This window comes from Corvus moneduloides, chromosome 11, assembly GCF_009650955.1.
Source record: "Corvus moneduloides isolate bCorMon1 chromosome 11, bCorMon1.pri, whole genome shotgun sequence".
Taxonomy (NCBI): Eukaryota; Metazoa; Chordata; class Aves; order Passeriformes; family Corvidae; genus Corvus; species Corvus moneduloides.
The window spans coordinates 7,441,582-7,469,173 of NC_045486.1; the positions used below are offsets into that span (position 1 = coordinate 7,441,582).

At 45.6% G+C, this 27,592-nt stretch overlaps 1 protein-coding gene and 1 long non-coding RNA gene across 8 annotated transcripts in view; one reads left to right on the forward strand and one right to left on the reverse strand.

Annotated features, from left to right (window-relative positions):
- Positions 1-335: 335 nt before the first annotated feature.
- LOC116449505 lies at positions 336-5,978 on the reverse strand. Its single transcript, XR_004242406.1, has 2 exons — positions 5,807-5,978; positions 336-5,021 (listed from the first exon to the last, which is right to left on the reverse strand). It is a non-coding gene; the product is annotated as an uncharacterized LOC116449505 (long non-coding RNA).
- The window catches only part of ADAMTS9 (ADAM metallopeptidase with thrombospondin type 1 motif 9), an 81,264-nt gene continuing 59,233 nt past the window's right edge, over positions 5,562-27,592 (forward strand). For 4 of the 7 annotated variants that reach the window (XM_032121107.1, XM_032121111.1, XM_032121112.1 and 1 more), the window contains exons 1-11: positions 5,562-5,868; positions 5,976-6,364; positions 7,542-7,704; positions 20,153-20,439; positions 21,400-21,483; positions 21,586-21,707; positions 22,075-22,115; positions 22,236-22,341; positions 24,199-24,345; positions 25,848-25,989; positions 26,202-26,309. In XM_032121107.1, coding sequence (XP_031976998.1) covers positions 5,775-5,868; positions 5,976-6,364; positions 7,542-7,704; positions 20,153-20,439; positions 21,400-21,483; positions 21,586-21,707; positions 22,075-22,115; positions 22,236-22,341; positions 24,199-24,345; positions 25,848-25,989; positions 26,202-26,309 — 1,683 coding nt within the window. In that variant the 5' untranslated portion in view covers positions 5,562-5,774. The remainder of the gene's footprint in view (positions 5,869-5,975; positions 6,365-7,541; positions 7,705-20,152; positions 20,440-21,399; positions 21,484-21,585; positions 21,708-22,074; positions 22,116-22,235; positions 22,342-24,198; positions 24,346-25,847; positions 25,990-26,201; positions 26,310-27,592) is intronic. The other 3 variants (XM_032121108.1, XM_032121109.1, XM_032121110.1) reach the window with 3 other exon arrangements.

The following is a 27,592-nucleotide window of genomic DNA, read 5'->3' on the forward strand; positions in this document are numbered from 1 at the left end:
ACTTTTCCAAGTCAGTGGAGGTTTTGATGATGAGTTTTGACAGACACAGGATTAGGCCTAAAGTATTCTCACTCTTTGGCCATTGACAATTTTTTTGAGTTTTATAACCGGCACAGACTTCCTACCACAATACAAATAACTTCCCCCAGGGAGATGTCCTTGCTTTTAGCTAGGTATCTTGTTACACCCCAAGGGAAATCAAACAGTGTAGGGAAAAAGAACTTGATATCTGTAAAGTAGCTTAGCTTTCTCCCTGCTCTAATGGATATTTGTATGTTGTTATCTCTGGAGACAATCTACTATTTGGGAAAAGAATTAAAACAACACTCCTAAAATAGAGTTTTACAGTTTAATGATCCCTGTTCTGAAATATTACATTATACACTTAGGCTGCATACAAGATAGAGAGGGAGGGTGGAACTACCATGAGGTCAGAACTCCATGACCCCATGCTCCTTGCCAAATCAACCATCTCAGCCTCCTCTTCATAAGATGATGGTGACACCTCAGAGAGCTGTTACAATAATTCGTTTATATAATAAAAGTACATGGCTCAAGGGATAAAACTTTTTGTACCTGCATAATTTCCAACACTCCCAGGTTGCCTTTTGGTGTGGGATTACAGAACATCTGCTCCGTTTAGTCCTCCTAGTATTACTGTTAATATTTTGGCAAAGGCACCTGGAACACAGCATAGATGCATATATACATAATATCAAGTAATGAGGAGGGTATTCAGGTCCTGTTTGACTTATAGCATGTCAAACAAAAGGTAAACCAATATGTTTAGCTTGACATGGCTTAGTTTGCACAAAAATGGGAAGATTCAGAATTGTTTCTCAGCTACTTTAGGACCTGTCCCAGGTTTACCTGTAGTAAAAAGGGGGATGGGATCTATAACAGCTTATCAGGCCAAAGGAACTGCCCGACTGCACCAAGATGCAGAAGCTGGGCTACTCTGAGCATTTTCCATTTGGCAGATAAGAGGTGTAAGGAAAAGGAGCAGTGTGTGGTCAGCAGCAATGCTGGGAGCAGGGGAGGGGTGAATTGGAACCAGCAGTTTCAAGCGGAGAGCCTCAAGGGATCATTATGTCCATCCGTGCTGACCTGAAGATGAAAATCTCACACATTTGCAGCATCTACGTGGGCTGTGTTGCACAGTTTGACCCAGGACCCAGATGAAGGATGTTTGGGTATTATTTCCCTGGATAACTCAGTGTGCGCATCTCAGTATTCAGGGGAGTGGGATGGCACCAATGGCTCTGAAGCATCCTGGCACATCATTTCACATCTCCCTCAGCCACTAGCCCTGAAATGGGGACCAGGATATGGGCCCACAGACAGCTAGGTGTGACAGCAGTGATAGCACTGCCGTGCTGGTACTGCTGGGAATGGCAGGGAGCACTTCTCATCCTCCTATAGGTCCGAGGAGCAAATCCCCAAACAACCCAGTGATTCACACCTTGATGGCAGCAGCACAATACATGGGGTAAGAAGAGAACACCAGGGAGGAAGCAGGAGCTTAAAGGGCTACAGTAGATGAGTCAAACTGTGTATTTAAATCCTTTTAATGAGGACAAAAAAGAGTTGGCTTGGCACAGATAGCAAGTTTGAAAATTAAGTATACACCAAAAATTTGCAAGTCTCAGTCCCTCCAAACAAATGTGAAAGGCTTACAACAATGTAAAAGTCCAGCTTTGACACAACTGCTGAAAATGTCTTTTAAAGAGAAGCCTTTATGAGAGCTTCCAAAATGAAGAGGAAGGCAGCCCAGAGTGGTATCCTTGTTACCAGCATCAGCAGATGAATGAGAGAGGCAGGAGAGGGTGGTCAGCTGTTTGAAGGGAATGCAATCTTTCACTTTCTGACCACACAGATTAGACAGGAGGAGAAAACATTGGCTGTCTTCAGATATCTTGTGGCATTGAGGAGCAACCATCAAAGGGAAACCATCTGCCTTCTGGGATAATCATTGGGCAAGCAAGAGGAGGCAGCAGATAAAGGAAGATGATGCTTACCCAGAGCGGCTGAGCCACAAAGAACAAAGATTAGTACTGGGGATGGCCTCACCTATAGGGAAAAGGAAATGGTAACAAGGGGGAAAGCAGTGCAAAAACCTCAGGAAATCTGGGTTCCTCGAGTGTATTCTTGCAGCAGTGTGCACTGCCTTAAATTTCTTACTGAAGTTTTGCTTTTGTGATCAAGTTCTGATTTTGTAGTTTATAAAAGAGGCATTTGCAGCTCAGGTTCTGCAGTATTTATCTAGGCAAAATTCCCAGTGTTTTAAGGAGATTTTTCTATGTGTAGGTATGGGCTCTTACGTCTTACTTTTGACTGGGTGAGGACTTGGAGCCAGCACAATTACCATACCGTAAGTATTAATAGATCCTTCCTAATAGGAAAGTTATTTGAATTTAAGATTGCAGCTTAGTTTCTCTAAACTCCCCATAATCTATCTATTTACACTACAGCTTTCATTCTGCACCTCCTAATCTCCAGGTGTAAAGATTCAAAATGCCACGCAACATACAACTTGTACATATTGATGGAAATGGCTCTGGAAGTCATGCCATGCTGCATGGCGTGCATAAATGTATGTTTAGTGACATTGCAAAACCAGGATTTAGCCCTGAGAGCCTTCAGTCCACTCCCAACTCTGCCCCATAAAGGAATGCCATGCCTTGGATCCCCTCTTCTAAATGATGGAGCCGTGTTTCTTGCCTTCCCTCAGGAAGGGGGTTTCAGATCAGTGGGTGGGCCTGTGAGGATGCTCCACAAAACAACCTTGCTCCATTCAGCTCAGTGCCAAAAAGGAAAGGGCCCTACCCAACCAAGTCACACGTATGTGCTGTCACTTTTCACTCCATGCCAGCTCCTGAGCTCCTTCAAACCTCACCCCAGAGCCAAATTAACTGGTTACCTTGTAGAAAACTAAGGAGAAAAAAAAATCCAAAGCTTTGATAGATTTTCCTGTGACAGTGAGCTGAACAGAAGCAAAGCAGCTCTCACCAGCACCTGGTGTGGCATCGGGGGGGATGCTGAGGCTGAGTGGTGGGATGTCTGTGAAATGGGGATGCCCTGGGGCACTCTGCAGCCCAGATAAACCAGACCTGTTCCCCAACACCATGCTGATCTGAGGACTGAAGACTGCACCCCTCTTCCCCAGGATACCAGCAGGACCAGCTCCATGTAAGCCTCCTCCCCTCCCCTCTGACTCAGCCCTAATGCTATGCTCAGCTTTTCATCTCTCCTTCCTCAGGCAACTCGGTTCACTTTTCCTCACTCCCCCTTTCCTGACCGGCTGCTCGATATTGCTCCACACGCCCAACTGGCAGCACAGGCTCCCCCTGGCACTCCTGGGAAATGTGTCCACACCCACCTTGAGTTCAAGATATAGCTTACCCTTCCTTCTCTCGCCATGATTTCTGGAGCATTATCCCAAGCCCAAGCACCGTGTATCTCTCTCTGTGAAATCTGAAAGCTTTGAGGTACATACGGACATTGTAGGAAGGCGCTGGAAGATGGTCAGGGTTCAGGGTGCTCTGCAAGCACTGCAGCTCAGAGAACAGTCCTGCTATGAGTCATTTATTTGACAAGACAAAGAATCAGGGTGAGAAAACACACCTAAAAGAAAGTCTTGGCTGCTATGCAGTGATGGTATGATGTATGGTATTTTGTTGATCCAGCAGCCCAAAGACCTTGGTGGCTTTTCCAACTCCATCGGGACACAAAAGGTGTGGGATGGATGGGGATTCCACAATCGTTCATACTGAGACAGGAAAGGCCATACTTTTAGAAAAGTTTGGGTTTGCTCCTCTTCTGAGGATCTCTTTCTCAATGTGTGTGGATGAGCAATCAGCTGCAAGGACAGGACAATGTTACTATGCAGGCCCTTTGCAGCACTGTAAGCAAATCTGGTTCAGGTTCATTCATCAACAAGGTGAGCGCATGGCAATACAACCTTGTTTGTTTTTAGGAAGGCCTGCTCTTGGCAGTAGATGACACATACCAGAATGGGCGTGTCAGTGCACCTACACACTCACAGGGAAGCAGGGAGACAACTGCTCCCCAGAAGTGGGCAGCCATCAGGCAGCCACAGCTATGCTCACACCAGCCCTAAGGATGGACACAGCAAGAAGAACCAACACCACTGTCAGAACTGACTGCATGCAGGGCAACTCTGTTCTGGAAGCACCCCAGCCAATATGGGTGAGTCATCTCACTGTAAGCATCCAAGACTTTAATTAAACCTGGCTTATAAACGTGGGCACAAGGCCATGCAGGGAGGTTATGTGCCATTACACCTTGTCCTAAGGGTGTCCTGACTTGGGTCTCCACAATCCTGGAGATTCCTCTGCCTCCCAGCCCTCCAACCCTGGCCAGCCAGTCACAGGGTTGAAGATGCATGGCTTTGCAGGTGATGCTTTACTTAACTCTTTTTTATATTCATCATACAAAATAAATAATTGACTTGTAATAGTTGAGGTTTGTAGGACTTCACCAGTTGAAGAGTCAGAAGGTGCCATTTTGCCCAGAAGTGGATTCTGAATTGATTTTTATTTTAAAACTTTCCCTTTCTGCAGCAAATACCGATTCTGTGCTTTGTCCCAAAGTTGAGTGACAAATGTAAAAAACTTTGACATTTTCTATGGAAGAGCAAGTTGAACTTCCAAACTTCTCTTTTGCCTTGCTTACAGGAGTTAAAGGTTTAAAAAACTTTTAAACCAAGGTTTTGGGTTTTCATTTGAGGAAGGGGTAGAAGACAACGATTAATTACATTTAGCTCTAAAGGATGTCTTAAATTTTTACAGAGACCTTTCAAACTGTAAAACAAAACAAACTCAGAAAAGGATATCATCTTCCTTTTCCCTCAGGGTGCCTGAAAACTGCACAACACAAATCTAACCCTGAACAAAAGTTGCTTGAATTGCCTATTATCTTAGAAATGCAGAAAAAAAAAACTGCTGTAAGAAATGTCACACAGGGGATTGTTCAATTGCTGGTCCACTTCTTCAAGCTGCCTTGAAAAAAAAAAAAAAAAAATGGAAAACGTTAATTACGTAAGAAAACTCAACTCTCCTCCCGGTGAGTGACAAAGTGACTCTTCCCCGCTGGGAGGATCTGGCAGAGCAGGCAGCTGCCAGTGCCGCTCTGCCCGGGCCACTCGGGGATTTCACAGCCTTTTGGAAGGAGCCGGCAAGGAGCGGGCGCCGGACCCGGGTGTGCGGAGCCGTAGCTCGGGCTCCCCCCGCCCGCCTAGTCCAGCCCCAGCGAGGCTTTTCTTAACCAAAACCTGCGACTTCGGCGCTCGCCGGGAATGAAAGTGACATGTTAGAAGGACTGGAATGGGGGTAAGCGGAGGAAGGGCTGCTCCTAGGGCGGGCTCTTTTCTCCTGCTTGATCTATGGAGCACGCCCCTTTTAAATTGAGTCCCGGCAGCTCTCGTCCACCAGCCCGACGGGGGGAGAGGCGGAAAGCGAGGGAGAGCAGGCAGGCGGGCGGCTCCCCCGTCCCGGCCCCGTCGGTCCCGACCCCGGCCCGTCCGCCCCCGCGCACCATGCGCGGCCCCCGGCGCCCCGCGCGCCGCCGGCCCGCCCGCCCCTAACGCCGCCCGGCTCCTGCGCCTTCCTTCGGCAGCGCTCCGGGGGCGGGGAGGGGGGACACAGGGGCGAAAGGAGAAGAGAAAAAAAAATTAAAAGAGGGAAAGGGAGGAAAAAGGAGGAGAAGAAGCGGAGGCGGGGAAAGCTTCTCCTCCGAGGACAGCGCACAGCACCATGCAGCTGGCGCCGCTGGCGCTGGCACTCACCACGCTCTTCATCGACGGCTTGACGACAGGAGCGAGGAGGCACAAGCTGCACCCCAGGCAAGGTAAGGGGGTGCTCGAGGAGGGGCGCGGGGAGTGCTGCGCTGCCGCCCCCCGGGGCCGCGGGGCTTGGCCACCTCACTCAGAGGCATGTGCGTCTGTCCCCTCGCAGCCCAGCTGCTGGAGAAGCTCAGCGAGTACGAGATCGTGACTCCTACCCGAGTGAATGAGTTCGGTGAGCCCTTCCCCACCGATGTCCACTTCAGGCGGCGCCGGCGGAGCACCAGTGCTGCCCCCGACGCCTGGACGGCGGCCGCCGCCGCCTCCCCCAAGGCGCACTACAGGCTGTCCGCCTTCGGGCAGCAGTTCCTCTTCAACCTGACGGCCAGCTCGGCCTTCATCGCCCCGCTCTTCACCGTCAGCCTCCTGGGAGAGCCAGCCGCAGACCAGCAGCGCCTCTACGCCGAGGCGGCCGACGCCGACGTGAAGCACTGCTTCTACCGGGGGCACGTCAACGCCCGCCCTCGGCTCACCGCCGTTATCAGTCTCTGCTCCGGGATGGTGAGACCCGCCGTCCCGGCCCCACCCCGCTGAAGGCCAGGGGCGGAAGCGCGGAGGAGGAGGAGCGGGGCGGGGGAGGGTGGGCAGAGCGATGAGGCCCGCCCCTTCCCCTCACCGCGACTGGTGGCTCCGACCCGCCGCGGCTGGGCGTTTCTCCCGGGCTGCTCTTTAGTCCGCTGGGTTTCGGGGTGCGGTGCTGCTGCTGCGCGGGTTTTGGGAGGAAAAATGCCGCCCAGCGACACCCTGGGGGGCCATCCGCGGGCCAGACCCGGGCATGGACCCCCGCCTGCCCCCGGGGTGCCGATGAGGGCTGGCTGCGAGCTTACCACCAACGCTGGCCAGCACCCAGCACCCGGACCAGGGGCATGTCCCCGTCCTTGGTACCCCAGCTGGGTGCCCTTCGGTGCGGGGATGTTGGCAGCGGGATGAGCAGAAGCTCCTAAAAGGGCTGACTCTTCTGTCTGTCCTGGTGTCCTTCAGTCCCACGGGGTGCCAATCCCAGGGGCTCCCCGGAGGTTTGTGCTGACTTCATTCAGTCCAGGAGTTCCTCTGAGTGCATGTGTTCACCTAGGCTCGGGCACATGTGTGTGTGGCTTCCCTGCCAGCTACTGGCAGTATGGGATGGCTGCAGAATGTTTTGTCTTGGATATTTTTTTATTTACTTGCTAAATATCTGCATTCAGAGTTGTATGCAGCTAGGAGTGTTGATGTCTTCTCATAAGCAGGGATTTCACTAGCTGGACACCTCCCTCTGGTCCTTACATGAGGTTAAAAGCCTGTCTCAGGGAGAGGTGCTTGTATGAAACCAGCACGTGATGGGATTGCACTGGGGCCTCCAGCACATGGCAGCACCATCACCCTTCGGGCAGGTTTGGCTTGGTAAACATCACTGGCATAGGGACAGGTTCTGGCAGATGTGACCCTCTCATGCTCCCTTCCAGTGGGTTAGTAATTAGCCCTCTGTAAGCTCCAGTGGGATGGCTGCAGGGAGCAGTGCAGCCCAGGATGGGTGCAAGCAGCGTGACCAAAGCTGTAGCTTCAGCCGGTGCCTTCACAGGGGTTGCCACAGAACTGAGCACACCTCCCATGTTAACCGCTCACTTTGTGGGGTAGTGCTGCTAGGTGGTTTGTCACCGTGCAAAGCTGACCTCCTGTTCCTCTTTCTGGTCCCTCTCAGCTAGGCACATTCAAGTCTGATGATGGGGACTATTTTGTAGAGCCGCTGCTATCGCTTGAGGAACAGGAGTATGAAGAAGAGCACAATAAACCACATCTTGTCTACCGACACCGGACACCTCCAACCAACTCTTCAGGGGACAGGCAGACTTGCAATACTCCAGGTACTCATTTTGTTACTGCCTTGGATGACTTGATACTTGTGCTATTTGCAGTTAAAAGGCAAAGTTGAGTGGGAAATAAGGGATGTGGAGTTGAGGGACTCCTCTAGAAATGGTGCTGTGGGTGCTAGGACTGGGCTTGTGGCAGTGATGCTGAGCTGGAGAGATGTGGTGCACCCGTGCTTTCTAGGAATTTGTTATAAGAAAGTTGCGGTCAGAAAAATGTTGCAGTTTCCCTTTGATTCCTGCTGTAAAGCTGGCAAGAGAGCTTTTGGTCTGTCTTGCCTTAAGTATCCTATGAGCCCTTAAACTAGTTTTCTGTTCTCTCCTACATGTAATTCCCAACCATCCTAATCTGATATACTCTCTGTCTGGTACTCTGTCCTTTAAATGACATCCTTCTGTCTTGGTATTGCTGTGCTCCTTCCCTCCCCAAATCTGGCTGTAAGTTGCAATGTCTTACTTCTTTCTAGTGGAAATGAGGAGGTCCTAACACCAACCCTGACAGTTCTTCCCTTATTAATCACTTCTCCATGGTTAATTTTCAAAGACTTTTTTTTCTTCATGGCCCTTTCTCCAGCAGCACCATCTCCCTGACTTCTTCATTCCCTCTCTCTAGTCCTTGCTTATATGAAAGAGCACAAGCCTTTTTATCTCCCCCTTCATGTGCCTTGATGAGCAGTAGCCTTGCTCCTACTGTCCCTATTATCTACAGTGGTCTCCTGCTGCTCTCTGCTTCCTTGACTTCCTGATGTTCACAACTAATCCTCTCCTTTGGCAGCAAATACCTAAATTTTCTCAGAAGAAGCTTATTCCTTCGGTCTCCTGTTTCACCTGCTATTTTGCCCTCCTCCTTTGGCCTGCAGCTAGATCTACAGGAGCTTTAAAGCCTAAACAGAGTAGACCTTGACTGGGTTCCCTTGTGGGCTGCAAGCTGGTCATATGCTGCAAAGTAGGTGGAGTTGCTCAGGGAGTAAAGGTACCACTGGAGGAGAAGTGTGGTGCCCAAATTAGGCTGCACTTAGCACGCATGACTTGTTTGGCACCCATGACTGTGGGTCGTGGCTGTGCTCTTAAGCTGTCAGTCTGCTCAGCTTGCACTGATCATGCTAAGTCCAGAGATGCTCTGATGCTCTGTGACCAGCCAGAGCAACACGTTTCTTCTAGAAGACATGTGGATCCATGTCCACATGCAAACGTATGTGCCGAGGGTACAATGGCACCTCTCACAAGGCTGTCGTTGTTTGTTCTTCCAAGGGTTGCTGCTGGAATATGCCATTCTGGTTTCTCTCTTCCAGCTGTTTCTGCTCCCTTCTTTGAGATCAGATGCAGGAGACTCAGAACAGTTGGAAAGAAACATGGAATCTGGCACATTGCATCAGTAACCCTTGGAGGAATGGAGCAGCAGATCACAGGACTCATTAAATCAAAGGTAGCTGGGAGGGCTGTGAATTTTGCTTGTGGACTTGACTCTGTGCTGCTGTAACAGACTGCTGTATTTCACCCCACTGTATCGGAGTTCCCATTTAGGATATTATTCTTCTGTATTATAGTTCACAAGAATAATACTTCATCTGTGATTTTACCAATGTGGTGTATATCTCTTCCTCCTTTGTTCCAATATGCTTTGCTTCTTGCTTGTCCTTGTTTTCTTGCTCTTCTCAGTTGCTTCATGTAGTGGAGGGAGGAGTTCTCACCTCTCAAATACAAGTTTAAGTGTTCCAGGTATGCATGAGAGTCTTATTTGTCCTCCTGTCTTCTTTCCCTCCATCTCTCCCTCTTTATCATCTCTTCTTTTTGTCATTGTCCAAGCTTTTGAAAGGGAATGATGCTATGGTCGTATGTGTATGATGAACAAGTCTTGGTTATTTCATTCAAGGAGCAAGTTCAGAGCCACTTGGGCAGTGCTGAACCTTGGCATCCTACCTGAGGTTATGTCTGGTGAGAGAAGGTGTCTCACATGTCTTTGCAGTAGAGGTGAACAGGCAAAATCTAGCAGCACTCAACTGTTTTAGACAAGGTGTATCTCTCACTCCTGCCAGAGAAGAACGGTTTCATGAGAGTTTGGGAGTTAGTCATAGTTGTAGGGTGTTGTGTGAATCCAGTCTTTTTTAAGAAGAACATGTGAAATGGTGCATTTGCATTGCAGGCTTCTGACAGGAGTGGAAATTTGGTCAAAGAGGAAATTCATGTGAGGGAAATCTAAAGTACCCACCCTGCGGTGAGCAAGGGACCCCATGTTGCCAGGCAGTGGTGCTATTAAGAATGACTTTCTGATAGTCATCTTCCTGGAAATGATTAATAAGCAACTTACTGATGTGCCCTTGCCATAATGATGTAATTTTAGACTTGAGATATTCCGGAAAGTTTCCCTTGTGAATTGACTAACAGACTGAGTAAAAGCTTTCATTTGCAGCCGTCTCCGTGGTCTTACTTTTAGTTTTCAGCATCCTCAGGTCAGCTTAAAAAAACAGATATTTGCTTTTGTTAAGTTTTAATTAGCCGTTTCTGATAACAGTTTTAGGTACTCTGACATAAAAGATACTCTGCAGGTGTTCTGGGAAAAGATCTTTTTCCTCTCAACGCTAATGGATATCAAATGGGAGCTGTGCTCTGCAGATGAACTTTCATAGCACAGCACAGGGGTCTCTGGCAATGCATTTCAGCCGTCTGGCATGCAGCTCAGCCGCCGCAAGAAAATCTTTGGCTAGAGTTTTCCTTGGGGTAACAGGTTAATGTAGTTTCAGTTGTAGGAAATGGTGCACTTCCCTCTCCTTCTTTTCTTTTAGTTAGTGCCATGAATCAGTTTTGTCATCTGGCCAGGGATCTGGCAGAATAATTAGTTGTGTTTTACTGAATAGCCCTGACGGATGAGGACTTGGCCAGGCTGACAGCATGATGTCACTATAGGTGCAGCACCACTACCACCCATCGCTTCAGGATAGCAAGTTCTTCCGATCCCAATTATTAAATATCCGCTTTTTTGAGGTGGAGGAGGAAGAGAAAAGAAATTTCAATCCTAAAAAAAGAAAAAAAGGAAGTGGCTCATTGCAAGGCTGGAGAGCGAAGCTTTCCTGAGCCCCACGGAGGAACAATCTGACTCCAGTGATAACGGCGCAGAGCTGCATCCTGTGTCCCTGTGCTAGCCGCCTTCATGAGGCCAGCAGCACCTCCCCAAGCCCCCATCCAGTGGGACCTTCTGCCAGGAGCAGACCTGTGAGCCCTTTCCATGTGAAACCCTCAAGGTTTGGTCTTACAGAGAGATGTCCAGCTCCAGTTGCCAATAGGACACTGCCTTTGGTCATCACTTAAATAAACCGCTTCAGGCCACCTCTTGCTCTGGGTCTTATGTCCATTTCTGCTGCTTCTCCTTTCTATCATATTTCCCACGTTTTTAGTCACTGATGTACGTGTATATGTATTTGTATGTATATTTTGGTTGTTGACTTCTCTGGAGCTCTTCTCTCCCAGTTTTGTTGGGGTCTGTGATAGCTTTAGCCTTTTACTGAACCTTCCCAATCATTCTGCCTGTTGGCCACTCCTTGTTCTGAGACAGATGTGGCCTCCACCTGCCTGGTGGCACTGAGCCACAATTCCCCTGTATCTGTGAGTATAACTGCAAGTATTGTGCCCTTTTGCCACCCCACTTCTGTTGCCTGCCCAGCTCTTGCTCCAAACTTAGCAAATTCCATGCACCTTTTACTGTGACTCTAATGCAGGACTCCTGACTAAACTTCTTGGGGCAGCTCCTTCTTTGTACCCACTGCCTTCATTTGGCTGATATGTGCTTCCAATTTCCATCCCAGCTTCATTAGTTAAATACCTCTCTGTTCTTGTCTCATTTTTCATAATTCTTTTATATTCAAGAGCCACCTGGGGCTGAGATGAATAAACCAAGGACTGAATAGGTAGTGAGTGTGAGCTGCTCCCATGACTTGCTGCTGGTCAGCTGTGCCCATCCCAAGGCTGGCATTGGACCTGGGCTCTGGGGCTGCGTGTGAGGATCTTGCACAAAGTCCTCACTCCTTAATGAGAGCATTTAAAGCAGGAATATCCACCATGGGCAAAACTCCTCATGCAGAAGCAGCAATAACACTCTGATGGTGCCAAACCAGTAGGAAGACAATTAGAGCTGTTTCTGTTTCTGGAGGGGAGCCAAGGGGCTGTAGCCAGCAAAGAGGCCTTCCAGCAGTTCGTGTTGAGATGGTGAGGTTTTGGGAGCAGGCTCAGATGAGGGCAGGACAGAGCAGGTCTTACCTGCACCACACTGGCTGTGCCCCCACCCACTGCTGGCAGAGGTGGGAAAGCCCAGTGACTTACCTGCTGAGGCTGCTTTCCAAAATCCACCAAGTATTATCAGCACAGATGGCTGTGAGACACAACCTGCATGCTTAGCACATCCCAGTACCTGCCAGAAATGGATGCAAAAGGGTCTCAAATTTGCAGCTGGTATTTCGTTGGGTCTTACAGCAGTTTGATTACTGGAGAGTACATGTGTGGCCAGGCATAGCAGCTCCACAGAGGGAAGCCCTGTGTGGTCCAGATGAAGAGGAGAGAAGCTCTGTGTGTAAGTTGTGCTGAGAAGGGTCCTGTGAAAAGCAAAGGAGAAGCCAGCAGCATGAACCAAGTTTTGCCGCTGAGCTAGCATGACACAGGCATACTCAGTACTATGTCACTGATTTTTCACTTGCATTAATGAGTAATTTGTAATAGATTACCCTTTCATAGTAACTGTAACAACCTTTCCCACTGAACGTGACACTGGGGAATCCCCAGAGCAGAGGAATGCTGCCCTGTGTCTTGAGCAAGCAGATGCCTGGTGCTGCCAGCTCAATGACTGTGATCTTGTTTCTGCATGATAATTAGCACCAGCCTGCTCTCCTAATGCCACCCAGCTGCATGGGAAGTCACTGGTGAACCCATGGCACAAGCAGGAGGTGGTCCTGTCACCATGTTCCCATGTGTTTGGAAGGGGTGGTCAGGTTGAGGTTGCCAGAATGTGGGTTTATTAGTGTGTTATCAGTGCCATGACCAGGGAGGAGACCTGGGGAAGGATGTATTGGGGATCTGGTACTGTAGCTAAAGTCTGACCTTCTAGTGTGGTCTTATATTGGTGCAGGGAGGGGATGAGTTTTTGCTCCTGCTCAAGCTGTGGTTCAAGGTGTGTTCACAGTGTTAGAATTGGCAATGGAGTGGAATGGGGCCAGTGATGGAAAATTTCCTGCTCCTTCTACAGACCCTTTGTGTGTGTTATGTTCTTATTTTATAGCAGTTTTGAGGCAGAAACTTTGAATTTCTTTTCCACAGAACTCAATGTTTGTACTCTTGTTGAGTGGTCCATGGTGAAATCCCAGATCCTTTGCACTTGGATTGTTGGTCTAGAGCCCTTTAGTATTTTTGTTTCTTTTTAGTATTTATGTTTCTTTTGGATTCTGCATTGCTTCCAACTGTGTCCCTTTTTTTGTCTTCAATTCATTCATCCAGCAGAATTTTGCATTCTATGTGTCTGGTTTCCAGGCAGGTCTTCAGGCAAATTCTGTACTGCTGAGTGTCACGTAACCTCAGGGTTGCAGGAGATCTGCAGGGAGGTTTTCTTAAGCCTTTACTTCCAGGTTGAGCAATCCTTGAGCTCTTTCAAGAGTCTGTTTAAGCTGTCAGCTTTGCTTTTGGCCTCGGGGTAAAACACTGACTTTATTCTTTTCCCCGGAAAAGTTTCTTATCTTAAAGAAGTGGATCGTAATGTTTAGTCAGATAGTAATTAATTCAGGTTTCCATCCCTCCCAGAATCAGCAAAGAGGAGACTTACATCACAAGTCCCATATGCTAATGTAATTAATTCTATTTCTGCCTCCCTGTTAAGGTAACAGCACAGTAAGAGCCAACTGGTATTTGGTCAGATGGGTCTAGGAGGTCAAGCACAAGCTTTTCCCATGCTGAGTTGGGAAAGGGATCAGTCTGTAATGTTTGAGGTATCTTGTGATGTTGGCAAGTAAAATAAGGCAATAGACTTCAGTTAAAAAAAAATTGATCACAGTCAATGATACAGATCCCATAACTAGTTTTGGTTTAAGATTTCTCCATGTGAGTTATAAGCAAGGTACATGCATTTTGTTGTTACTCTTAGTATTGAAAATGTATCAAGCATCCATCTGGCACCCTAGAGGTATAAGACTTAAGATTGTGACTAAACAAATTATTGTTGATTGGTTATTGTTTTGCGATTTGAACATGATAAGTGGACAGAGTTAAATTATTCTCCTGGAATCAAAATGGACATACTTGCAATTTTACATCTACTTTTACCTCATTTGTGTGGACATCCACTGAAGGAGGACAGGTGGGAGAAGCAGGGGAGGATCACTTTGGTGCTTTCTGTCTGCTTCCTATGGCATATACTACTGAAAATAAACAGGCTGACTATTCTGTGACTTCTTTTCCCATGTGCCTGTAATGGCATTATCAACATCCCTGTGGCCAATTGCTGGACAATTACTTTTTTTTTTCTAATGGGATATTTTGTCTTATCTTTTACTGAGTGTCACTACGAAGTTGTGGTGGTCTCAGTGTTGTTCTTGTTGGAATGGTACCTCATAGGTGTTACTAGACACAAGTGTGGAACACAGGTTGGTGTACTCATGATTGTTTTGCATTGGAAGTTGCCTGAAGAGCATGTGTGGGAGTCCTGTAAGGTGATCTTGAATCATTTTCTGCCACATGCTCAGCTCATGTGTTTGTATCTCCTTTCTTAAAGAGGAAATTTATTGTTTTCTTCATTAATCTACTTTCTGTCTACTGTGCAAAATTGATAGCTTTCACATACAACTTCTTACCTTAGGCAGAAAAATAATCTTTTAGGCTGGAATGCATTCTGATATTCATCACCAGGAAAGAAAACATCTAGAGTATGTGTGGTCTTTAATGTTTGCATGGTATAAACCAGAGAATGTTTTATTACTAAGGGAAGTTGATTGCTGCTCACTGCAAGTCCATGGTTCTCAGTGTTCTGGTTCAAGCAGCAAGAAGAAAGGCAGGGGTCACCCTGACAGACATCAGGGTTCAGCATCACCTTGAGCTTTGGCACCTCCAAGTCTCTACAGTCACAGACACATGTGAGTGAATTGGAGTGGAACTGTTGGTTTTTGCATCAGTGATGCTTCATACTAGTCTGAGCTGCTTATGCCTTTATAGCTTTGCTTTCAGGCCTTAATATTTTCACATATTGCAAACACAAATTACAGGCTCTGGGCTTGACACATGGGGCTGACTTCAGCAGCAGGAGCTCCTGGACGTAGACCTGTCTGTGAATCCGAACATTGCTCCAGTTGGACATTTAGAAAACCACTTTAGTTAAATGTGTGTGCAAAGTTCAAAGCAGAGGAAGGTGAGAAAATTAACAGGCAGGTGTATCTTTGTCCTGAGGGCTTATGATCCATCCATGCAAGTATTTTTCTTAGTAGCAAAGAAAAGTTCTTTGTAGAGGCCCAAGATTTTGATCCTCCTGTAACAGTTTGGGAGGGAACTGTCCTGAGCCCAGACTGTTTCCTAACTCAAAGGGAAGTATGAACAACATGAGCAAATCAAAGCTTCCCTCCTTTATATTGCTCTAAGAGTGGCATTTGTGAAAGTGCTGATATTTTATTGCATTTTCAGTGGTTCCAACTATGAAAGTTCAATCTATGCAGTTTTGTCCAGCTCTTGCTGCTGAAGGTTGAAACCCCAGTTGATTTCAGTTGAGTGGGCTCAGATTAATTTGCAATTGAACACTTTCTCATTTACAGGTTTGAAAAATCAAGCAAACTTTCATTTCCACTCTTAGTGCAGAATATCTTTCTCTTTGGATCCCGGCTGGCCCAGATCTTTCATTTCCCTTCCAGTGTAGCTGATTGATCTCACCTCTATCAATAAAACCTCTTTTTCCTTCCCAGCTATAGCAGCAGCTCTGGTTGCACAGTCAAGGAGCTATTCAGAGGGAAGGCAGGATTAGTCCTGCTCATAGGACTGATCATCTCAGTATGGTGCAGGGCAAGAAGCTGCTGGCAGAGAAGGTGCTCTGGGTTACGCTGACCACAATAGCACCCCACAGTAACAGAGGTGAGAATTTTGCCTCATGCAAATCCATCTGAGATACATCTGTAGATGGATAGATAGATAAAACATCTTGATGTAGAATTAAGACAGACTCAGGGCTAGAAAAATCCTTTGGTCCAGCTTAGGACCTGTTTGTGGCCTAAAGAGGCGCCAGTTTCCATTCCGTTTCTTGGCAAGAAGAGGCTAAAAATGTGGTTTGATTTCAGCCAGTCTGATCTCTGCATGAAGGCAAATCCATTTTGCCTCTCCCCTCTGTTTCCCAAGTGATGGCAGATCCTTAGGTGGCTGCTGTTGTACCAGCTACAGGCAGCAAATCCAGTCAGGCAGCTATAGCTGGAGCTTGTACTGAAGCTTTTGGCCAGGGTTTGCTCCTGTGGAGTTGAGGGAGACGGGTCACACACTGACTGACTGCCTGAGGGGAGCTCAGCTGAATTCTGTTTTATTGAGGTGTGCAATAAATAATTAACTTCCAAATGATAGTTTTAGTATCTGTGCAGCTGGATCAGAGCAGGGCTAGAAGTGATGTGAGCCAACCGCTGAGCGGCAAACTTCGTTAAAAATTCTAGGTCACACATTCCAAAAAGTTATTATAGTAAGTTGGTTTGAAAGGATCACACTTTTTTTCTAGCAAGGAGATGTTGTTAGCTCAAGAAAGAGATTTTTTTTTTTTTTTTTCCCCTTCTCTTGCTCTCTCTCTCTCTGTGTTGTACATTTTTTTTCACTGCTATGTGCAGCGCTCATGAACTTGGAGCTGAAATGGAATTGCTTGAATTGTTACATGTCTTACTTAATTATGCAAATTGCTTTCTATTCCAAGGACTAGTTAATGTAGAAATGGAAAGGATTAGGACTGCTGGGATAAGTGATCATTCCTTCTCTTAGTTTTTGGGTTTAGTATAACAATAGCTACTATGTCAAAAGCAGATCCTAACTCTGCCCTGTCACCCTTTCATGCAGGCAAACTACTCACATAGGGCCTGAGTCTTCCCTGCCCTCTTTCTTGTGATAGATCATTACATTAACCATTAGTACATTAACCATCAGGAAACACCCATAAATCAGCTGAATGGGTTCTGGGCTGAGGCTTCTTGCCCAAGCAAAAATAAATGGCATTAGTGGGTTGATGCCATCAGGAAGCGATATCCTTTTACAGGATTGGGTGTCCTTTGGAAGTCCCACATTACAACGAAGAAACCAAACAGAAAAAGAATTAAGATAAACTTCCAGGTCTGTATAAAGACAGTGAAAACAGCATAGATTGTCTTAGTAAAGTATGCAGTAAAATTGACATTATTCTAGCCTTTATCTGCCTCTCAAATGAATATGAACGGTTGAATCAGTGCATGGGCTGGCCTGATACTTGAATTATTGAACTGTAGTTTGCATGGTTTTAAAGGGTTTGTCTACTCACTGGGGTTTGTTTTTTCTACAAAGCAGAAATAAAATGTTTTGTTTCTTAAACCCATCTAACTACTGCCGTGTGTAAGTACATGTGTTTCAGGTCATTGCAAAGATTCAGGACTTGCCAAGCAAACCGTTTTTCTACCTGATTTCTGTTACTATGTTAACACAATAGAAAAAAAAAGTATCACAGCCTTTTCTGGTGTTAAGTATGGCAGTAGGAAGCTGATGCTGCAAAATTGCAGGTTTTTTGTGTAATGTGAGAGAATTTCCCTTCTGCTTGATGGAAGGGCAGCACGTTGCACCATTCAATGAGAGCACTGCTGTTGTGGCCATTGTAATGGAGCAGGATATCAACAGAATCAGGCACATACAGTTCCTGGCAGAGCCTGTGTGCAGCTCCCATTAACATGGTTAGGGTTTTACGGATGGGTTGAGAGCAGTGCACAGCCACTAGCATTTAAGTTTTTACAGGTGAGTGCACACTACCTACATGCAAGAAAGATGGATGAAGATAACAGTTCACTACGACCAAAGTCTAGGAGTGGATTTCCATGCAGTGCATCCCCATCACTGGTGCCTGGTTTTCCAGTAACCGGGCTGACAAACACCCAATATGTGACCCGTCCAAATACCACGCTGCAAGTGTTGGAGTGACTTTGTGTGTGGAAATGATTTGGTTATTTTTGAAGGGATGATGTGTCTGACTTCATTTGTATGCTGGATGGGGAAAGAGCACTGATACTGTACCAACACTTGGCAGCATTAGGTTCATGACTGGATTTGATGATCTTAAGTGTATTTTCCAACCTAAATGATTCTGGGATTGTGTGACACTGTGCCAAATCTCTGCAACAAAAAGGAAAGTTGTTTTTCCTCTGTGCTGGGCATACCTGGCTGTGTTGGGCTCTGATTCCCCTCCATGTTCAGGGGCAGGTCAGAGCTCTCAGAAGGAGACATGGCATTTCATATGGTACTCTCTGGGTTTTGGGTGGGTTTGTGTGGGTTTTTTTTAGCATGTGACACCAGCTGCCAGATTTCAGTGCAAGCCCAGTGAATATCAGTTTATTTCTTTTATACACCTCCTGTGTGATAGGTGTCTTCAAAGAATCCTCGGCAATTCCCTCTTCTTTTGCCATCTAACTTCCCTCTGCCTGGATGGTTGGAGGAGAAGGCACCTGAACCTCATGGTCCCACATGGGGCCCTGCAGAGCTCTGCCTTTGCTCCGCAGCCTTGTCTTCAGCCTCGCTCAAGCCCTGTTGAGCATTGCCCCATCCTTAACACATTTTTCCTTGAGCACCTGCTCCTTTTGGAAGTTAGTTATTTTAAAGGGGAATTTGAGTGGCGGGCTGAGGGTACAGAGAGGAGAGGAGCTGGCTGAAGGGCTGGGGCTAGCACTTTCTCCTCAGTCTGGTCCTCTCCTCACCTTTAAGTTATTTGTATGCATAGTTGGCTCCCCAAGCTGATTGGCACTGAGTGAGTTGGGATAATGTCATGGTTGCCCACAAAGCGGTGCCAGCATGAGAGCACAACCTTGCCAACACAAGGGCATTGATTAGAGCAGAGGAACTAGGGCAATCCAATTATAACCACAAATGCCATTGGCTTTCTTGAATTCTTACTCAAATAACCGCAGACTCTCTGCTGTATTAAGGTGGTCTGGACTATATCAAGAAAGGGGAATTTATAGGACTTAGGTAGTGCAGAGTAGACAGGATTTAATTCTTAACTACTCTATTGCCTGTTTACACATAGGGCAAATGGATAGTATTTTTCAGATGGGTAGAAGCTGTCTGATACCTTTTGCCTTCCAAGATATTGCAGAACGTATTTCTTTTTTTGGAAATTATTGCAAATATTCCTAAAAGGAAAGTACACAGGAAAAATAACTAAGAAGTTTCATATCATTTCAGTCTTGTTTGAGCATTGAATATTCCTTTGTCCCCTAATATTATGCTTCCTCTAACCTACTCAATGGGTCAGATAAGGAAATGTGATATTTTTCACTACCATGACGAAATTAAACTAAAGCTACAAAGACCATGAGGGCTGTAGCCTGGAGTCATAGATGAGTAGTTCAGATCTGTCTTTATATTAAATGCAGAAGTGAACAGTCTTTCGTGGATGAATCACATTCAATTAGCTACTTCCTATGATGAACTGATTAAAAATTAAGTGGCATCAAATAAGACTGATTTTGCTCTTACATTCAAATAATGCTATAATTACATACTAATCAGATGGTAAATCTTAATTGTACACGTTCCATATGTTTTATATGCCTGTTCTCCCTCTTCACTTTGTCGTCTTTGTGTCAGCATGGAGTGTATTTTCAGGCTGCTTTTATGTTTGGCCTAATTGAATATCAAAAGCAGTATATGTGAAACTTCCTGAATTCTATTCTTTTGCCAGTGGCAGCTGTGCTATTAGATGACCTTTACCATTCCTGTAGCACAGAATAATAAAGGGAGGGGGGGAAACTGAAGCCCAGCCGTTTTATTGTTAGAGACAGAAATAAATCATATATAATTGCTTTGCTATGAAGGCCAAATCCTGCTGTCCTTCATGCCTGAGTTAGAAATACAGGATTTGGACCTTTGTTTCCTGTGGTTTCCTGGCCACCTTGGACGTGCCCAGAATCCTCACACTGCTGCTGCAAGTGGCTAATTACCATTGCAGGGCTCCATCCCTTCTGCACGGGCCAGGAGCTGGTTCTGCTGCAGGGAATGTCCACCTCTTAAGTGCCACTGGCCTCCCCAAGATAGCTTTAAAAATGAAGCCTTAGATGTTGGATTACATGGTGGGCTTCCACAGAGTGCTTCTGTTTCAGTTCCCTGCTTATTTAGAGCAAGCCCACACAACTTTGTTGAGGTAATAAGTATTTTGACTTAACATACACATGGTATTAATTTTATTCACTCCAGAATGTACTTTATGGTTTTTTCTGCCTTTTGTCCATAGATCATGACCACAGTCACAAAAAGAACAAGCGGAAACACTGGAGAAGGCAGTGGGCAGAGAGCAGCATATTATCTGACGTGGAGATGTTGAAACATAGCCTGGAAGTGAATGCTTTTTCTGGGGACAGCAACAAGGCAGGGACCATCGGTGAAAAGAAGAGTCACAAGCGAACTAAGCGGTTCTTGTCCTACCCACGTTTTGTGGAGGTGATGGTGGTGGCTGACAGCAGAATGGTCGCCTACCACGGAGCCAACCTACAGCACTATGTCTTAACCCTGATGTCAATAGTGAGTGTTCAACCAGGGCAAGTAGATTCACACACTAATCATTTTCTAGTGGTCACAGAGCCCCTCTCTGCTGTGTTCATATGCAGCATCACTTTGCCTTGCCTAGGCATGGAAATAATGCTGGGGTTACATTAAAAATTGGTAAAACTTGGCTGGAAAATGCTGGCTAGAGTCTTCTTTCCCAGACCCCTCATGCTTCCTGGTTTTTCTCACACCTCTCTCTTCCAGCTTTCTGAACATCAGACCCCATGAGCAGTATCACTGGTTGTTTAGTCCCCATGCTGTACTCCTCTTATTGTTTAAGCCCACGTGAAATAACAGCTGAGTTAAAAAGGTACTTTGAACTGATGCTGATAGGTTGTGCAGTTGCCTGACTTCATTGCTGTTGCAAGAAGGAGCCTGTGGTCACCTTGATCCTTAGCATATTTCTCAAGTTGGCTTTCCAGGCTGAGGACAAGCACTTTAGTAGCTGCAGGTACTAAGATGCAGTAGTGCAGTCTCCAGACAGGCAGTTCTGTAGATTCACAGTGACTGGAAGGGAGTATCCAGCATATTTGTGTCTCTGGAGGGATGTTCATCCTGTTGGAGGACAGAAGTACAATGAATATGTGGTCTGAAACTGTCCATGTCAAAATCAGGCACTCGGAAGACTTAAGTTGCTTTTGACAGTCTTGGTTGGTGGTCTTTATGTCTCAGAGCAGAATGATCCTTTAATTTGGTAAAATGTGTGCTAAAGCAAAAGGAAATGTTGGGTTTCTGTGATACCAGCGGGTTTTTTCCATTCCAAAATTGTGCTTCTGCCAGGAGGTCTCACCAAGTAGCGTCAGAGCACTGAGCAGGGCAGAAGAGCAGCCCAGCCCAGGAGAAAAAACAGTTGCAAAATGGAGAATATGTGTGTTGTCTTAATTGTTTGTTTCCTTGAATGTTAACAGTAATTCCAAATATTGCTTTTTGAAACAGGTGGCTTCTATCTACAAAGACCCAAGCATTGGAAATTTAATTAATATTGTTATTGTGAAATTGATCGTGATACATAATGAGCAGGTAATGGAAATTATTTTCTTCAACTTCTACTTGACAATGGCATTTGTAGTGAGCATTGTCATGAGTAATTAAAATACCTGCTTTCTGTGTGTTGCTTATCAGGATGGCCCTGCAATATCTTACAATGCCCAGACAACATTAAAAAACTTCTGCCAATGGCAGCAATCCCAAAACCACCCAGAGGGAAGTCACCTTCGGCATGATACAGCTGTGCTTGTTACCAGGTGTGGTGAATATTCTCATGAAAACTGTAGCCAGTTGTGTGTCAGGGGCCGTGAGCATGTAATATATGGCAAATGTTCAGGTTTTGATGTGGTTGTAATGCTATTTGCGGTTGTGGGAGCATGTGTCCACCATAACAAGAGATGACTTTGAGAGGTTCAAGACTGTCTAAGGTCTGCCCATGGGTTTAACGTAGGATGAAAAACTCTGACTGTGGTGGGGAGTTAGTTTGGACTCTGGATGATGTGGCAAACCAGCATGAGAAGGTCCATTGGAGGACCAAGAGTTGTTTCTGCTATTGTTACTGTGCTTGTACCTTAACTCACTGCTGCATTGAGAATTAATGTGTCAGGTCTGTTCTGCTTTCAGACAGGATATTTGTAGAGCACACGACAAATGTGATACTCTGGGTAAGGAAAATCTTTTCTTTGTCTTTTAATAACTTTTTTTGTAGTGACAATATTAGTTGCCTGTGCTGAACTGTGAGTGACATTTCTTTTTCTATCATAAACCTCTCTGTTCTCTCCTAGGTCTGGCAGAGCTGGGCACAGTCTGTGACCCATACAGAAGCTGTTCAATTAGTGAAGATAATGGACTGAGCACTGCTTTCACAATAGCACATGAACTTGGCCATGTGTATGTTTTATGTAAATACATTTACATTTAAATAGCCCAAGATTTATGCTAACTAGGGCTTGCCAGCCAGGCTGGGAATTGGTACTGCTGAGCCTAATTATTTGTGGGGGAGATCAATGTACTTGGCTAGAAGATGCACCACTGAGGTAGATGAAACTGTGGGGTGCTCTAGAGCCTACCTGAGAGCAGCAAAACCAGCACAGTCGTGTTTTGGGGAGGATGAATGACAGAGTACCACAAGCAGCACCTAAGCAATGATGTATTAGCCAAACCATTGGAACTAGCCAGGATTTTGGGCAGAGTTGGGAGGTGCTGGGTGCCTTGGGGAGGACCAGGGCAAGAGATGCTGGCACATCTCAACTATCTTTTGGGACTGAAGTCTTCTCTGAGAGCAGGTCCTCAGAGACCTGCCACAACTTGTCCCACAGCTCTGTGTGGTGCAGGTGAAGGCAGTGCAGCAGCTGTGTGAAGGTGGAACTTACCCAGGGCATCTGGGAGGTGATGAGGTGTATAAGTGAGCCTGACCCACCTCTTGAACTGTTTCATCGTGGAAAATCTTGTGCTGCTGAACATCCCCAGAAGAGACGCTGCCATTCAAGATGCAGCTCCTCCAGCGGAAATTTCTTTCAAATGATTTTTGCTTTTTCTCACTACTAAACGGTCATGAAAAAAATCATCTGAGATCACATAGTCCTTTACCCCTGGATACAATCTGAGACAAAACCTAAGTCCCAACCCACCACACGCCTGCTTTGCAGTGGAGGTCTGTAGGTGTGGGATGGATGAGTACTTGGGAACAGATCTCTCATTGTTCTAAACTCTGTTTTTCTTCATGGAGAGCTGGCTGAGACAGTCTATTTTTAACCACAGTAGTATTTATTTAAAAGGGACTTCCTGACAGAAAGTCCCTGAAGTTTTGGTGTTACCCACACCTAACCTGTGGCTAATTCCTTCGCTGATGCTGCCCCAGAGCTGCTGAGGGGGTTAGCAGTGCTCCCGAGCAGGAAGTGCCTCTGTGCTCTTTTTTTCAGAGAGCAGAGTAAAACGGTGGTTTGTTGGAGGTAATCTTAATGAAATACAAACTCCCCAGCCTTGGAACACAGGATCACACCAGGTCACTTCCCCTTCTCCACTTCAAACAGCACAGCACTTTAAGCCACTTTGTCTCCATTAGCGAATTTACCACATTCTTCAAAGTGTCATGTGCTGCAAACTTCATGTTGGTTTCTGCTGATACCAATGCTTGATGGCATTTTGTAAACCTGCCACATAAAGTATAAGAGCCAAGTCTATCCCTGGTGCAACCCCACTTAGGCAGCAGTGTGGCCCAGGATAGAAAATATTTTGCATCCAACATGGTATTGCCTGTGTGCATGAGGGTCTGCAGTCAGTGGGCTCAAATCACTAATCTCCTTCAGAATTCCCTCAGATCAACTCTTGAATCTGTGGTCAGTTCCAAAGTATTTGCCATTTTTATGAGGGTGGGGCCAGACTCCAGCCTGTCTGCAGGATAGCAGCCATCAGCTGAAAAGGAAACTGCAGCTGGATTTGCATCTTCCTCCAGGCTCCCTGGAGGACTTCTCTGGCTAAATATACGCAGGCACAGAGTAGAGAGCTTAGCAGGGTGCTGCACAGCTTTTTCCAGATGAGTGCTAGAAACCCTGTTAGTTAACACTTCTGAATTTGTTATGAATATGTGTGTATTAGTACTTCTATTCTGTAATATCTGTCAGCAGCATATTTAGGAAAAAGTCTTGGGTTTGCTTGCATTTTGTTCACACTGTTGCCCTTGCTATGCTGGATACCTGATGTTTGCCTGTTAACTGACTCTTCTTTTCGCTGCTCCTTTTCTCTTAGATTTAACATGCCACATGATGACAATCACAAGTGCAAGGAAGATGGAGGTAAAAATCAACAGCATGTCATGGCACCAACACTGAACTTCTACACCAATCCCTGGATGTGGTCAAAATGCAGTAGGAAGTACATCACTGAATTTCTGGAGTAAGGCCTTGCATATGCATGTGTTGGGCTGTTTTCACATGTGCATGTGTCCCATAGAGTTCTTTGGTTAATTTGGAGTCCTAGTGTGCAGCGTTTGGAGGAAATCAGAGGGATTTGTGTGTGCACACATCCTTTACATAGAGCTGGAATGCACCCCTGCCAGTTCAACCTCATGATAAGCTGGCAAGGACCAGCCTCTCAATGGGGAAGAACAGGTCTTCCCCCATGGATATTGCTTTTAAGGAATGTGTGTTCTCCTCAAACCTGAAGAATGACTTTTCCAAGCCCTGTGGCCCAGATACGGAGCTGTGTTTTAGAAGGCAAATTTGAATCTGCCTTTCTGCTCCACAGGTCAAGATAAAGCCCTGGCACTAATCCATGGTGGGAACACCGTTCCAGGAGCCCACGGTTCAGTTTGATGCACAGCGATTCGCCCATTTTGCTGTGATGCCTTCCCATGTGTTGTGATGTGGAACAGAATGAGAACCATGATGGTGTTCTGGCAAATCCAGGAGCTCAGACCCTTGGGCAGTTCTGTGCCAGTTTGGTCAAATTTAGAAATATATCCTCTGAGAGAAGGCATAACCAACCAGGTTCAGGAAAAATAAATTTTCCTCAAAGGAAAGTGAAAGAGATAAAAACTATTTATTTAACGAACACACAGGAAAAGGATAATAATGCTAAATAATAAAACCCCTCGCCCTGCTGAGAGAAACCTGGGAAAATTCCAGAGTCCTTCCGTAGATCTCTCTCTCCCCCTCCTTGGAGCTGGGACAGGGTGGTGGGCCCACTTCCACGGCCAAGGCCTTGGTGGAAGGTCCTCCCAATGTGTTCTGATGTTGAAACGGTCCAGCAGAGAGAAAAGGGGAAAGAAACGAAGTCCCAGGAAAACAAAAGTTCAACTCCCCAAAGGAAAAAATAAAAAGCTGAGGAAAAAAACTGCCGAAAGCTGGCTGGAGAGAAAAGCAAGCCGGGTGCTTCCCTTCCCTCTCGCTCTCCTGCCGCAGCTGGAAAAAAAGTCTCTATCTCTGTGTGACCTTGAACAAGCTGCAAACTGCTTTGAAAAAGTTTTGCTCAGTTTTTCCTTCCCCCTCTCAGGCTCAGTTTAAAAGCATTGAAAGGTACAAAAATTAATTTCTGGGCATAGGGCAGTGATAGAGGATACACATCATAAAGTCACCCCAAGACACTAATCAATTATTTTTCTTTCTGAATTCTTCATAAAAATGTACCAGCACTTGCTCAGCAACTAAATGCACACTCAGAAATGTTTTTGCCAGGGTAGCTGACTGTGCTGTGGTGGATGGTTGTTGTCACAGTACAAGGGTGGTGGTGGATGGGTAACACATCCTCCTGTGCATGAGTTTGCAGTAGCTCTTGTAGTGCTTGTTAAATGTGGCAAATGTGGTGTACAACTGCCCAAAGGCTAATTCAGGCAAACACAAGTGGTTTCTGATCTCATCGCCTCCTATTTAACACCATTGTTCTGATTTGTGTTGTAGCACTGGTTATGGGGAGTGTTTGCTTGATGAACCTTCATCAAGAACTTACACATTGCCTCAGCAGCTCCCAGGGCTGATTTATGACGTCAACAAACAATGTGAGTTAATTTTTGGACCCGGATCCCAAGTGTGCCCCTATATGGTAAGTGAAATTTCACACCTTATTTTTCCTGGTTTTGCCAGAGCAAAATAAGGTCTCCTGGGTTTGGATGAATGGCAGACCCACAATCCATCAACTTACTGTCAAGCTTGTGAGTTAATGATACATCCTAGGGGGATAATTTCATAAAGGATTGTCTGTCTGGTAAGGCATATGGCACTTATTTAATGTTTCGATCTCTGCAATCACTTAAGCAGATGCAGTGTCGACGACTTTGGTGTATCAACGTCGATGGTGCTCACAAGGGATGTCGAACCCAACACACACCTTGGGCTGATGGGACAGAATGTGAGCCTGGAAAGGTCTGTAATACCTGGTGGTTTGAGCCTTCGTGTCTCTATTTCCTTGGGTTCAGGCTGAGGATATCAGTCAAAATCATCCTACCCTAATGCCAGTTGTGTGGGGCATGGCTCTGACTGCAGTGGTGGAAGCCCAAAGCAGCTCGATGTGTTTCAAGCCCGGTGGTGCCTGGGCCATCTCTAGCCCAGATAATGTGATTGAAGTTGGCTGCTTAGCATAACATTGTTTAAATTCCTTCTGGAGTGCTTATCTTTTTAAATTCATGCCCTTGAGTGAACTTTTGAGCAAAACTTCTGCAAAGCTTCCCTAAGCTTTTGTTAGAAATCGCCTATGTGATGTGAGCAATTAGTAATTCTGTGTAACGTAAACTTGTCAGCTGGCTTTTCATCTTGACAACTTCAGAGTAAAATATAGAATTGGTTGACATTTTCTGTATGGAACATTTTTGGCAGTAATTCATAGAAACTTTCAATTTCCACATGCAATGTTAATTTCCAGCTAGCATTGTGGTTTCTAGGATAAGTGTTTAATTTTTAGTTGTTCGTATCTGCAGAAAAATAGTTGAGAGGATTTTTCTTTTATTGAGATACTGAAGCTTTTGAATAAAAATGCTAACTGGTTCTTACCATTTGTGTCTGAACAAAAGTATTGTCCATCTGTGTCTAGTAAAAATAGTGTGATGTTATTCTACATGGTATAGCTTAAAATTTTGCTTTTCCAGCTCTTAAGAGCAATATTATTACTATTATTATATAATTAGTATTAATAATAATAATAATAATGGGATTTTTTTGGAAGAGTCAAAGCTTTAAATCATATTCTCTCAAATGTATTTTTAAAAAAATTCTGGATGCTCTTTTAAATATAGTTTTCCATACAGGCTGTGGAACTCTTCGGTAATTTATCTTTTGTTCCATGTGTCTGAAAACTCGATTGTTCAATGATGCTTGACTGATTTCCTTCAGGACAATGAGCATCATGTATCAATTTGCCTTCCTTTCTTAGGGAAAAGTGCAGTTGCAGATTTGTTTTCATGGTTGAGAATGTGCATTAGAGATATGGTTGGAATGTCTATTTAATGTTTTTGTGTAAAATCCCCGTTTTGATACATACACTAAAGTGTAGGTATCTGTGGAGTCCCTGACTTGAGACCTTGTGCCCTCAGCTTCTCTGTTGGTGAGCTTGGGATCTGCTCACTGCTGAAAGATCAGCAATAACCTTGAAATTTTCTTGGAATTCCAAAAATCTGGGCTGCAACAAACCTGCGCTTACCTTTGGGTATGAC